Source organism: Artemia sp. Qi Xiang Cuo, chromosome 6, assembly GCF_049724085.1.
Source record: "Artemia sp. Qi Xiang Cuo chromosome 6, ASM4972408v1, whole genome shotgun sequence".
NCBI lineage: Eukaryota > Metazoa > Arthropoda > Branchiopoda > Anostraca > Artemiidae > Artemia > Artemia sp. Qi Xiang Cuo.
In genome coordinates, this window is record NC_142799.1 from 32,368,218 (window position 1) to 32,383,134 (window position 14,917).

General features: G+C 36.1%; 2 protein-coding genes across 2 annotated transcripts in view; one reads left to right on the forward strand and one right to left on the reverse strand.

The window, feature by feature from the left end:
• The first annotated feature begins 896 nt into the window (after positions 1–896).
• On the forward strand, positions 897–1,280 carry LOC148951126 (uncharacterized). Its single transcript, XM_089091003.1, has one exon. The coding sequence runs from the start codon at positions 897–899 to the stop codon at positions 1,278–1,280; it is 384 nt and encodes a 127-aa protein (XP_088947129.1).
• Positions 1,281–3,911: 2,631 nt separating this feature from the next.
• The window catches only part of ATPsynbeta (ATP synthase, beta subunit), a 36,894-nt gene continuing 25,888 nt past the window's right edge, over positions 3,912–14,917 (reverse strand). The window contains exons 7-8 of the mRNA XM_089090647.1: positions 7,657–7,886; positions 3,912–4,236 (exon numbers count right to left, since the gene is read on the reverse strand). Coding sequence (XP_088946773.1) covers positions 4,060–4,236; positions 7,657–7,886 — 407 coding nt within the window. The 3' untranslated portion in view covers positions 3,912–4,059. The remainder of the gene's footprint in view (positions 4,237–7,656; positions 7,887–14,917) is intronic.

Sequence of the window (14,917 nt, forward strand, 5' to 3'; positions counted from 1 at the left end):
TACATCCAGGTTCCGTTTCATCTACTCTGCTCTAGTCCTTCCAACGTCTCAGCCACTGTTGATTTCAAAACTTATTACCATCAAGTCATCCATGCTCTGGAAGTTGCCGAATTGAAAGCGGTTCCTACAAGACGTGCCAAACTTGGGACAGAGAAACCGATGTGGTCCGAATCCACTGAACTCCAGTTGGCAAAACGACATGCGAAAACGTGGCTGAACATTTGGATTGATTGTGGTAAACCGCACGCGGAACTGTATCCAAGCTGAAACGGAGCACAAAACGCAAATACAAAGCTGAAATGAAGAGGTACCGAATTATCGGACAACAGTTAACTGGAAATAAGAAATCGTGGCTAAGCGTAACCAGACTAGACGATCGTCCATCTAGTACTTCTCTGACATCGCATGATTGCCACTCTTAGAATACTTTGATGTATGGAGATGAGAATCTTACTATAACCAATCAGTATGAAATGGAAGTTTCCAGCTGGTCTGCAAGTTTCTCAGGGCAGCATTGCGTTGTTCCCATTTTCCTTGAGAAAATCAAGTTATCTGTCAGAAAAGTACTTTCTAAAGCAAAGAACGGGATGGACAGTGACGGTCTTACAATAAAACAACTCAAGCATTTACCTGAATGCTTCCATTGCCATCTTCAGCTTATCTTCCAGATGTTTGGTTTTGTTCCCAACACTTTCCTGAAGGGGGTCATCTCATCTATGCTAAAAAAGGAAATGATCCAAACGAATGGAAATCCTATAGACCCATAATCGTCTCGTGCATCTTGAGATATCTATGTTTGAATGTGTGATCTTCTCTGAGCTTGAAATAAGTCGCCTCTATATATGCGCAATTTTGATATATTGAGAGCGTTCGATAGCGTCAATCACATGCAAGCAATGATTGCTCTACTGCACAATGGAGTAAGTTCGAGCATAGTGAGTACTCTGAAATTTTGGTACAAAACTTCGACTGTGTTGGCCAAATGGAAAAGTACGATTTCAGATCCCGTAAAAATCAGAAGATGTGTGAGGCAAGGAAGTGCTCTTAGTCCTCTTATGTTCAAACATGCAATTTCCAAGATTCTGGACCGTATCTCGCCCTATCTCCTATTGCATGGTACTGACCTGTCTTACTTGACATATGCCGATGACGTCCTTCTGCTCAATAGATCCACAGCAGATTTACAGGAAAACCTGAATCGACTCCTCAGTGACTTTCAATCTATTGGGTCTTCTATCAATATTGATAAGCATGAATTTTGGATTTTTAATGCACCGTAGTGATTCTGTCACTCTCGGAAATCATGTTGTACTCATGTAATCGGAGCTGAGATATCTTGGTATTATGATTGCAGAAACGATCAATAAAAGTAGACAAGCAATTGTTAAGCAAACAACTACCGACAATATATGTGCTAATGCGTCTGTAGCGTCGAATCGCGGACTCTACTCCAGGAATGCTCTTGCCTCAATTTAACGTTCAGCGTGCCAATCACACATAACCTACCTCGCCGTTGCATTCCACATGCTGTCAGTGAGAGTCACTGAAGAGGTCAAAAAGTGTTACTATAAATATACAAAATTTTTACTGTAAATACCCAAGCGGTATAGGAATACCCGCCTTGGAAAAGGTCTTACAGAGCCATCCTAACAATGGTCTAAGCATTCGAAATAATTCAGTTCTAAAAGTCAAATTAAATAGACGACGTTTCTCACTTGCATTTATTTGAGTGTCGTATCTTTATCTTTTTGGAAGCTGGTTTCTTTGTCTTTTCTCTTTTTGCAGTGCTCCACTATAGTCGATTTTTGTAGATGGTGTGTGGTTAAATGTTGTTATTAATATTGATTCAATTTCTATTTTTGATAGCCAGGGCTCCTCCAAATTTGTTTCTATTGCTAATAACTCTGCAGCATTAAACCACCCGAGGCCAGATCAACGGCAAATGCTCCTTTAAAGTGACATCCGTGAGAAGACAGGCACATAAATAAACTTGTTTTGACAAGGCTGTCAGCAAATTTTGGGAAGGGGCCCAAGGAAACTTAATATTCCTCTCCGTCTTAGCCTTCCTGGCTAAGTGGTTTGCGCGCTGGGTTGAGAATCCTTCATCCGAGGGGAAAGGGTTTGATTCCTGGCGTGGCTGGTTATTTGGTTTGGGATGGGGCTCAGTGGCGTGACTATAAGCTCAGCCAGAACCGACCCAGTTCTAAATGGGTACCTGGAGAAATCCGGAGAAGGGTGTGCGAAAGCACAGGATGGCTGGCCCTCGCCCCCCCCATTGCACTTCCTGGCTGAAGGGCCACGAAACAGATCAGCACCACCGGTTTGGACCTTAAGGACCCAGTACCGTCATGCTTACTTTTTTTTTCTATACCCCCCTCGCCCCTAAAAAGGTAAGATGAACAAAAAACTGGAAAATATTAAGAATCCTGAAAATGGGAAGTAGTACTAGGTTGTCACCCATAATGACGTGTCTTCCCCAAGGTTCGATTAATTGGAGTTGGACCAGAAATGTCTATTCATTTGAATCAGGGATCTTTTCTGATATCAATCCAGCCTTGGGGATTTCTTCAGCTTATTCGTAAGAACGTATTATTCATAAATAATTATATTTGACCCATAATAATCAATATGTCAATTGATCAATTAATTGTAAGGTTCAGCACCACAGAAGTTAACTAGGACGAGGTAAAGCAAAGCAGAACAAAAAGAACTATGGAGAGTGAAACAGGGAAAAATTGAGCAAATGGAACACTTGTAAACTGGATGAAATTGAAGTTTAGAGAAAGTGTATTAATAAAAAAATTTTTAAATTAAAGTTTATTTGGATACAGCCTTACGAATAATTGAAATAAGGTAGGATCTATTTTTAGTTTTTTTTGCTATGCAGCAATCTAAGCTGGATGGTCAATTACAAATGGGGATTGTCAGCCTTTCTTTGTTCCAGCGATGTACATATTTCCAGAAACCACCTATTGGTTCCATGTTCTTCCATTTTCCAAATCCAACTGATCTTCTATTCAGTAGCAGACATTTCTTAGAGTTCTAGCTGTCAGCGCGGTTCTGAAAGTGTACGAGCCGACAGTCGCCAAGGTTTACCACATTTTATGAGGGGCTGTAATTTTAACATACGGTCACGTAGGCAACCAACATATCTATTGGACCATTTTGGCAAAAGTTGTTTTTTCGCCATCAACCTAATATCAAGCAAAATTAAATACATGCATACATACTCACGATCTACAGGCGTCAAATCGTCGCTTTCCCTTTTAAAAGTGGTATCTGACATTGTCACACTATTGACATAATTGCCAAAACCATTTGATAAGCTACTATCAGAGTGAAGATCGACAGGGCAATTTAAGTCATGAAGATAAAACTGTGTTATTGAACACATATTCCCCGGATATGTTGGGAAACCAGAGCCCTAATCAGGTTTTTCTCAGGAGGGACAAATGTCAACTTTGACGCCTTCTGCTGCACCATCAATGCTGTAAATATTACAATTTTAGCATGTTATGCAGTCCCCATCCCTTTGAGGTCCGGGGGGGGGGGGCAAGATCAAGAGCCGGTCCTAGGTTTGGTGTTGCCCATGCATAATTAATTATAGTGCCCCCTCCCGACTCAAACATAGGCATAACAGCCGAATCAATGGGAAAAATTGGATAAAAGCGAGCAATTCCCCATTCACAGACAGAGCCAGACTACCCCTCAGAGTGCCCAGAGAAGCTGTCCAAGTACCCCCCCCCCCAGAAACAGCTCTGCCAAGATCCGGCCCCGGAGAACACCTCAGCAAACAGCGTTGGCATTCATCTCAAAAATATAAAAATGTGAGGTGAAATGTTAAGGCGTGACCAGTCTTGACGTATTCCGAAAGGCTTACAGAACGAGGGTACTCAATACTTGAACTCAGATAAAACAGAATCCTTTTAATCGTACAACATTATTTATAAAGAAAAGGTGGAATCGCAGCAATTTATAATTACATATTCAGTGTTGAAAAGATTCTGCACTGTAGATAACAAATAAAATCACATTGACATATTTCTTCTTGTTATTAAATCACTGGGATTCAGCAATCTTTTCGGCCTTAGCAACCACTTCTTCAATAGGGCCAACCATGTAGAAAGCGACCTCAGGGAGGTGGTCAAGCTCACCATTCAAAATCATCTTGAATCCCTTAATAGTATCCTTGATTGGTACTAGTTTACCAGCATGACCTGTGAAAACTTCAGCAACCTAAAAATACAAGAGAAAAACAAATACACAACCGTTTAACAACTACTTATAAAAAGAGAGAAACTCATCTAGCCCTCTTCCAAATTTCAATCACTTACACAAAGGAAATAATATCGACGATTGATAGCAAAAACGTGTTCTGAAACACGATATACATTGCTGTATAGCTGACTCGAAATGCATAAGAAAATATTTCAAAATGGACATCTCTAGCGTTTGGAATAAAATATGTTAGGTCAAAAACTACAGTGATGGGAATCATATGTTGACCTTAACCCTAGAAGGGTAAGTATTCGTAAATTTTACAATAATAAAACACTTTGTCATTGTTACCATGGAAACTGATGTATTGCGCGAGCCAACCTTCCCGATATGCTAATATTATGATTGACCAGTTCTTGTGCCGTCACCGAGGTTTTATCATTTGAACCGGTTGGGGAGATTTTAAGGGTAAGTAGTAAAATTCACGAAATCTTACCACCAAAATAACTTTGTCACCTGTTTCAGGAAATAGGATTTTTTTAAATCAAAACTTTGTAACTACTAAGCATATTCGGACTATGAGGTACGATCAGTTTTCTAAAGCTGTTGACAAGCTTCGTATCAAATTTCGTGAGGAAATAGCATATTAAAAGGTTGAACTTGGGTATTTTCTGATTCAACAAATGGGTAGCAAAAAATTTTCTTTTCGCAGAATGACTTAGTGACGGCTTTCAGATGCAGAAATCCTGTGCCTACTTGAATCATAAGATGGTGAAGCAGCAGAAGACTCTTGTACGGACAACGAGGAGGATCAGGAAATTCTTGGCATGTCTAATAGCGATGATTCTGATTATGAGTATTGTCCTCCAGACGATAACAAATATAGAATGTCCCGATGAAGTTCTTTCCATTACGATTAGTTGAAGCCAGCCACGGTCGAAGCGTAAAAAATCGTTGCTGAAAGTGCTGCATCTCCTGAATGATCCAATTAGACTGATTACGAAACTCTTCTATCATCTCAGCTGCCAGGGGACGAACATATTGTCATTCCAAGGAAAATATATTTTTATGGAAAGAATGGTCATCAATGATCGGCTTTCCCGCCGTCCAGACCTAACAAGGCAAAGGCGAGAAACATTGTCAGAAAAACTGACAATGCAAGAGTGGCCAAAAGTGAACTGTCAGCATTTAAAGTTTTTTTCAAAAGATATCTCCGAGAAAATAGCCAAACATACTACCGAGGAAATAGTGAGGAAGAAAGACTCGTATTCACAGTAAAGTCCAATTACTGCTATAACAGCTGAGAGAAAAGTTAGTTGGTGTCCAAACATTATTTGAAGATCTATTTTTGATATTCCCTCTTACTTTAAAAATATACTTAAATGATGAGTTTTAGAAGTCCATGTTTCTTCAAATAGTAATTTTTACGAAAGCTTATCATCTACGTAGCTTTGCAGGGCAGTTTACCTTTCTCGGCTCTATGACTTTTTTTCGCTTGATAGAAAATTTCAAAAAATGGACAAAAAGTTTTCACTGTCGACTAACGACTTAATCTCTAGTACATAGTTCAAGATTGAGAGGGAATATGTCTCTCAAGTTTGAAACAATCAAATTCAATTAAATTCATATGAGCTCTTAGCAGCAGAAAGAAAATCCATACAACAGATTTTTCAAAGCACACTGTCATATTATTGTAATGGCACTTTATTTGATGTATCCAAATTTTTGAAAGCTGAAGAACACTTGAAATCGAAATTAAGATACCGGAACATATATATTCACCAAATATGACTAAGTCATATTTTTAACAAAATATCAAACTTTTCACTTTTGAAACGAAATAATTTTGCTTATTTGAAAAATAGAAAAGACATTTGATGTCATCTAAAACCAATTGCCAAAGAAGTTCCACTAACACAAAATTCTGTCCAATCCAGGAATCAACATTAGCTGATGCTCTTAGTCAGACCTTAGTGCTTACTCAGATCTTGAAATCAGTCGATTTTCGTAATTTCTGTAAGTCAATTAAGATGCCCATAACAATTTCCTAAAGAATATTTTGACTGGACAGCTTTAACTAAGTTCAAACCAACTCAACTGAACTACATTGAATTCTGACAAGTAGATAACTTCAATAATGAAGAGTTTAAAATCAAACTATTTCTAAAATTAGTATAGGCTGAGACAAATCGTATTATGAACGGAGTTTTAATATGAACTGTCGAATCGTCTTAGACCTGATATGACACCTGTCATACAGAGTGGAGCAACTCAAATAATATTTCCTACTCTATCTGGGACGAGCCAAATTGATAGAGTATCCAAAATGAACAGAGTAGGAATATGTTTTTTTTTATTATTGTGGCAACTGGTTAGCAATTTTTAATTTGAAATAATTTTAACGAACAGGAGCTTTAATTACATTGATATCATTTTTCTAACCCAAGCCTTGTCAGCATTCTTTACAGGCTCTACTGAAATAAGCAAACTCAACCGATCCCCGCCAAACATATATTATAATACCACAGTTGTTATTTTATCTGTTTTCTACAATGAGAACTTGGACGAACAAAAGGAATGAATTTTCCTTTCTAAAACAAGAAACATTCATTGCCCTGGCTCAATAAATATATTTCAAGCCCGCCCTTCACTTAATTTTGAAAGCTCTCAAATAAAACTCTCCTCTTTAAGAATTCAAACATCCTTTCACTGATTTCAACTTAGATACTATTTATGCAATGTAAAGTTTTCTTAAAACCACAAAGTTTACAAGAATAAGTAACAATTACGGAAATGCTTTTACAATACTTGCTGTATACCTTCTATCTATTTTGCATAAAGCAAATAGGGTAAGCGAAAAGGATCACAGTTGGCAGGCGCTAAATAAATTTCTGCTGAATTACAGTCACCATACACTTTTTTTCTGAAGCAGACTGTGAAGAAAATAATATATAAAACAAACTTTCAGTTTAAATTTTAGAATTTTTTAGTAATTTGTTTTCTGGCCATCACAAGAAGCGTCGTTGCAAAGAGTGTCAGATTTATTTTTCAGTAATCGGACAAAGTACCTCACTTTTCTGTCATTACAAAAAGTGCCGAAGTGTTTTATTCTCGTCATCGCAAAAGGTGCCATTGGTTTAATCTCTCATACCAGAAAGTGTCATTGCTTTTTTTTTGTCTTCAGACAAAGGTATCTTTCATACAGTGTCTTCCATCTTGATACTATGCTATTCAACTGATTCTATATTAATAGTTTACTGACCACAATTCCCTGGATCTATCTTAAAACCAAGTCATCCCTGAACTCCAAAACCTCTCAAAAGGGACAATTTTTTCCCTTTAATACATTAGTCTTCCCCCTCGTATCTCAATAAAATCTTGAGATCCTCAAATCTTTTACCCAGAACACCCATCGTCGATATCATTAGATTTACTAACCTGGAAAGGTTGCGACAAAAACCTCTGGATTTTCCTAGCTCTGGAGACAATAAGTTTATCTTCTTCAGACAATTCGTCCATACCCAAAATAGCGATAATGTCCTGGAGGGATTTATAATCCTGAAGAATTTTCTGCACACCACGAGCAATGTTGTAGTGTTCCTCGCCAATAATGTTGGGATCCAAAATACGAGATGTGGAATCGAGGGGATCTACAGCGGGATAAATGCCTAAAAACAGAATAACTCGTTAGAATTACAGAAAATCTTAGGATTAGAAAAAAGAAGAAGAAAGAACAGATTGACATATTAACATTTTAAGGTGGTGAAGTTTACAGTATTTCTAAGAAGACTGAAAGTCCAACATTGCGCGTTTTCAGATCCAAACAACCAACTTCTAGTACGTTCCAACATTACATATGGTTCCCACATGACTCAACTACCTTAAATTCAACCAACATCAATTGGACCACCACATAACTCAGATCTGTTTCAACTTTTTATCTCGCGAAGAATTTTTAATATATAGTTTTAAAAAAGGAGCAAAAAACGAAACATTGCAATTGGTGCCATTTTTCTGAAGAATAAAACGCGACTCAAAGAGAGCCAAGTGTGCTTAGGCAATTCGTATTTATTTTTCTGCTATTTTTTCATAAAATCCTTAACAGGAGTCTTTCGAAGAAGCTCAAAATTCTCCTCGCAAAACCTGGTCTTTAATTAATTCTATTATTAAAAAACAAAGGAATTCTAAGTTGCCTGAAGTTATTAGTTTAGAAGATGGATCGACGACTAACAAATTGGAGAAAGTGGCTGATGTTTTGAATACTTATTTCGCTAGTATAGGAGAGAAAATTGTTTCATCAGTAATGAACCAGTTTGATTCACGCAGTAATAAACATTTTTCTTCATACCTTCCATCTCGTCAAAGTAATTCAATTTTTCTTACGCCTATTTCTCGGTCTGAAATAACAAAAATAGTGTGTGATTTAAATCCAGGTAATTCAGCGGGAATTGACGGGTCTAGTTCTATAATTGTTAATGAAATATTGTCTGCAGTAATTTTGCCATTACAGTATATAATTAATCTTTCGTTTAAAACTGAAGATTTCCCCTCTGCTTTTAAAGAAGCGGGCATAATTCCACTTCACAAAGGTGACTCTCCTGAAAACCCATCAAATTACCACCCTATTTCTATTTTGTCAGCTTTTTCTAAAATATCTGATAAGGCAATTTATAAGCGGATCTATGATTTTCTTAAATCGTTTAATTTTTTCGCAAATTCCCAGTTTGGTTTTAAGTCTGGACACAATACTGAGCACGCTATCATTGCTCTCATCCAATATATTCATGAATGCTTAGATAGAGGTGAAATTCCAGCAACAATATACTTGGATTTTAAAAAAGCATTTGATACAATATCCCATTGTATTCTTTTTCGTAAATTGGATGATTGTGGTGTACGCGGACCGGCGTTGGATCTAGTTAAATCTTATCTTGATAAGAGAAAGCAACGAATAATGGAGGTAATTTTCTCTCTTCGCCTGTTCCTCAGTCCTCCATGGTTGGGGTGCCTCAGGGCTATGTCCTAGGTCCTCTGCTTTTTCTAGTTTATATAAATGATTATCACCGCGCTTTGGCAATCCCATGTCTCAGCACACATTTTGCTGATGATACGGCAGTTTAAATTTCTGAGAGGAATGACGAGGAGTTGGAGGCAAAACTTGATACTGCATTTTCTAATGTTCTTGAATGGTGTTCTGCAAATTTTATTGCTATGAATTTCTCAAAAACTAATTTTATAATTTACGGCAGGAAGTCAAATATATGCCCTCGTATTACCCGAGTTACTTCTTCAAATTATCTATTATCAATATCTCGGGTGAATGTGATAAAGTACCTTGGACTTATGATTGATGAAAGATTATCTTTTAAAACACACATTCAAAATATAGGCTTAAAGATTTCAAGGTGTGTTGGTTTAATGCGGAGGTTGAAGCATTATTTGCCCTACTCTGCTTTACGAAGCATTTATTTTGCTCTGATTCAGTCTAATATTAATTATTGTTCTCTAGTATATTTATCTACATTTCAAAGCCATATTAAACCAATACAGATTTTACAAAATAAAGCAGTAAGAATCCTGAAACTTTTTATTTCATCACCTATTTCACTTCCAAATAAGTCTTCTACAGCATCTTTGTATATTTATCTGGATATACTTCCAGTTTCTCAAAAGTTTACTTTTGGAGCAATTATTTTCAAATTTAATTATGATATTAAGAAATTACCGTCATATTACCTCAATCAAAGTTTGTTCTCCCAATCACAAGATTTACGTCGTTATAACACGCGACAAAAAAAAGAGTATCTACATTGACAAGTATAGTACTGAGGGATCTAAATTCGCTTCGTTTGTGTCAATAGCCCGGTGCTGGGATGCTCACAAGGATTTTATTGATAAAGTTTCTTCTATCCATTTAATAAAAAGGAATCTTAAATTTCATTTAGTTCAGGATTATTTTTAATTAAGTGTGTTTTTAATATGATTAAGTTATTTGTTTGGATTTTTGTTCTATGTGAATGTGGGCCTCTCGGCTATCTTTTAGTATGAATTTATATTTAATAATATTGATCTCTCTTTTTTTTATATATATATTTATATTTATATTTGGATCCTGGGCTAGCTGCTACTTTCATATTATTTTTGTATTATTGTATCTTTGCCGTCGTAATTATCTTTGTATTGTAGCGTAAAATTTTTTATTGTATCTTTGTCTAGGCCTAGTTTTTCGAGCTTGTCTCCCCATGGGCCTATGTCAATTATATACATGTATATGTTAATAATAAAATAATTGAACTTGAACAACTGTAAATTTTTTTTTTTCTTCTAAATTTATTTAAGCTTCGATTTGACCTCAAGAATTGGGGGGACATACAAATACTGGAAGAAAAGGGCGATATAGTCCTAAAGTCAACAATGTTCTTCTTGGGGGAAAATCTGCAAAAAATTGCAATTGCAAATCTGCAATTGCTTTCAGATATCTCACTTTGTTTTCTTCCTGGGAACGTGTTTGCATGTGTCTTGAAAGTCGCTGAGCAAGTACTTTATATTTTGAAATTTTCCGCTGTTGAGCAACTTGCCATGCCACCTAACACTGAACAGCTATGTCAGGCTTTGGTCCAACAATGAGCTTCCAAAGACTTGGATGAACACACATGAGCATACCATTAAGTGTGGAAACCCTCCGAAGAATTCGTAGTTTTCGCCACGTAGTTCAATGGACTTTCAGTATGGTTTCAAAATCCTGGCAACGCAATCCCCCGGTTTGGCAATTGAATGCTACATACGTAAATATCATTGAAGTAACTCAAGAGAGAATTGAAATTATCACCTTGTAGGAGATGACCACAGAGTTCATCAAACACTCTTTCAACATCTTTTAATGGAACAAAAGCTAAGGCTGAGATACTTTTGACGACGATATTAAAATTAAGGTCATTTTTGAACTCTTGCTTAAGACCCAGCGATTGAACATTTCTTATGATAGATAGTTAAAAGTGAAAGAAACATCCTGATAACGTAGAATTTGGAAACACCTCGAAAAGCATATAACAGCCTTTTCAAAATCAGTTAAAATTTTAATCGGATTAGATCTTGGTACCAAGTCTTCAAGTAATTGCAGCATGCCTCGACATGTCTTCATGTCTTATCAGGCAAAAGAAAATAAAACAAAAATGGGTACAAATCACCAACCTTTGCATGTACTGCATATACCTGGAAGAGCCGGGGCATCCCCTAAAAATAACTCTGATCCCTCAAGACACTGCATAATATCTCAATTGTTCAAGGTTAAAATTCTTTTAAGAATATTTTCTGCGGAATCGTAAAGGACAAGACTTTATACATATCAGGGACTTTAGAAGCCAAAGGTTGAAGGTTTAATTTTAAAATATCTGTACAAAATAGACATAAATACAGGGTAACCACCGGAGACACAAGGTTGAATGACAAAAACCTGGTAAATTAATCAGACTACACCTGTTTGACAACAAAAAAATAAATAACATATATTCCATGACTCACCGATAGACGGGCACCCACCCCACAAACCCACCGACACCGGGCAAAGATCCACCGAAAATACCAATAATAATAAAAAAAAAAAAAAAAACCAACGGGCGAATAAGGGTAACCGATGACCGGCATCTCACAGGGCAAAACACCCAACAAAACAATATTATCTAATTTACCCAGATTTTCAATAAATTATTAATTCTTAAAATTATATATAAAGATAGAATGAAGTTGCTTTTTTATATTTGGAAGAGATTTACTGCAATCAATAAATGGTAGATGAATACACCATGAACCCGTGATTGAAAATAAGGGCGAGAACCGTGATCTCTCTGTGCTTAATTTTAGGTGCTGAATGTTCCATTTATGACGGGTTTCATAAGAATGGGCATGTTGCACAGGGAAAAAATTATTCGAACGAAAGTACGTAGGTAGTTCCGACCGGTCATATTTTACCTTAAATAAAAAAGAATTGAGGGTGAATATCTGTGAAACAGGCAAAATATTAGTTAGAAGATATAGAGTTTCAATTTTACTCTTATTAGGATACGAAGACGGTGATGGTAAATATTTCTTTAAAATTAGAAGAGCCCGGTTTTGAAGAATTTGTATCGGTTTCACATGACATCTGAATGTTGCCAAATATATCGGAGGACAATACGTAAGATGGGAATGAACCAACGCAAAATAAATTAGACGTAGGATTTCATATGGGAAAAAAAATGCTGAAACCTTCGTATTATACCAACCCCTTGAGCAACTTTAACCCGTAATCTATTAAAATGTTCTTTATATGACAGATTTTCATCAATAATAATACCCAGATACCGGAACGAAGTTACCCTTTGAATTTGAATGTTTGAAGCAAGATCAAATATAATTGAAATTCCTTGTGCATTCTGCTCAATTCTACTATAAATGATAAATTTGGTTTTTGATGCATTTAGTGACAAACGATTAGCTTTTAGCCATACAAGAAGTTGTGAAAATACGATTTGCAGCTTCTCATTGAGATCCTCTTCCGAATATCCAGTAAGTGATGATCCGTCATCATCAGCAAAAAGAACATTCAGACCAAGGTTTTCTGTTGCTGATGGAAGGTCATTTATATATATTATAAAAAGCAGTGGTCCCAGGATTGAGCCTTGCGGGACACCAATATTTGACAACAGACATGGATCCGAAACTGTGTCGTTGATCATAGTCATTTGGGAGCGACGACTTAGGTAAGATGCGATAAAATCGTGCGCTGGTCCTCGTATTCCACCGTGGTTTAATTTATACAACAACATTTCATGGCTTAACGAATCAAAGGCCTTCTCAAGGTCCAAAAATATACTCGCCGGTATCCATTTTTTGTCCAGACACTCGTGAATAAATTGTACCACAATTAATATAGCATCCTGCGTACTATACTCTTTTCTAAATCCATATTGAGTTTTTGAAAAATAATCTTTTGAATAGAGAAAATTATATATTCGATTATAAAACATCGCTCCATTACTATAGAAAAATCCGAATGAATAGAAATGGGTCAATAATTTGAGCTATTATTCCGGTCACCACTTTTATATACCGGTAACACTTTCACTTTTTAGGCAAAATTCGGAAAAGTTCCTGATCTAAATGACCTATTTATTAAATGACAAATAACTTTATTAATACTAGGTAAAATGGCTTTAACAATATTGGTCGATGACTCATCAATCCCCGGGGAATTTCCATTATTTAAAAGCTTAACAACCTTAGCAAGCTCTTCTTGTGTTACCAGAGTTAAAAATATAGAAATCTCAGAGGGACTTCCTAGGTACGTAGGATAATTAAATTGCCCATGGGACATATTATGTTGGAGCTTATTAACTATTGACTGCCCGATTGACACGAAATGAAAATTTATGTAATTTGCCATTTCTAGTTCCCTTTCAATTGTATTACCATGGGCATCCCGTATTTTTGATGGTGAAGAAGACGTCCGCGATCGATTTAAACATGAGTTGATTAGTTCCAAAGTTTTTTTTGGGGACTTACTTACTTCATTAAAAGAATCGAAATAAAATTTCATTTTAGCATTGCTTATTATTGTTGAAAGTAGGTTTTTATAATTTTTGAAGGTTCTTCTATTTTCTTCACTTTCAAAAGATATAAAAGTTTTATATAGATTGTTTTTATGTTTTATTGATGTCAAAAGGGCTGGCGATATCCATGGTTGGATGGGTTGAATATATTTCCGTTTTCTTTTTTTAACTCTTGGGCACGACTCATCAAGTGCAGCATTAAATCCTTCTAAAAAATAATCCGTCACAGAGTTTATTTCATCAAAATCAAATACAGGAGACCAATCAGTTAAATTCAGTTTATCCTTTAAACATAATAGATTTTTTTATTAATAATCCGGGTTGCTGTTTCTGGTGATTTTATTTTATCAATCTGGTATCTCACATTAGAAATTAAAAAAAAATGATCAGAGAATTTCGTCAGAACAACCTGTGAAGACGTGGCTGGTGTTGTTAAAAATATGTTGTCAATGAGAGTTGCACTAGTCGATGCAAAACGTTTTGGAATTGTGCACGAAGGAATTAGGGAATTCGATGTCATTAATGTAATAAATTTTGTTGTATGGGTATTTTCATTAAATTCCAGTAGATTTATATTAAAATTCCCCTTAACCACAACATCCTTATTATCCAAAGATGCTAGTAAAGACTCCGGAGATTGCAAAAAAGCGGTATTGGGGCCGACGGGGGCTTATACACAACACAAACTTGAATTTTTTTAGTCCCAAGCCGAAATTCAACCGCCAGTATTTCACACACTTTTTCAACATTATATTTTTCTAGTTCTGGCAGTCGCTCAAACTGCGCTCCATCATTCAAAATAACCCAAGGCTATCTTTTTCATGGACTAGTCGATTCTTATCAACGAATTTATATCCCGGGATTTTCACATTATAATGTGTCTTATCATTAATAAATGTTTCACAAATCCCCAAAATGTCAATTTGATTTGCTGGCAATAAATTTGTTAGTTCATCAATAGAGCTCATGAGTCTTTGTACATTCACAAACCCCATTCGCAATGAATTATCTTCAAGTCTGTTTATTTCATCAGGAGAAACGTACGATGACGGTTTTATTTTAGAAAAAGTGTTGTTTTCTCTTTGACCGAATACATGAAAAGTTTCAGAAAG

Excerpts from the sequence above, each read along its gene's own strand:
- LOC148951126 (XM_089091003.1), top strand. The coding sequence starts at position 897 with ATGATTGCTCTACTGCACAATGGAGTAAGTTCGAGCATAGTGAGTACT.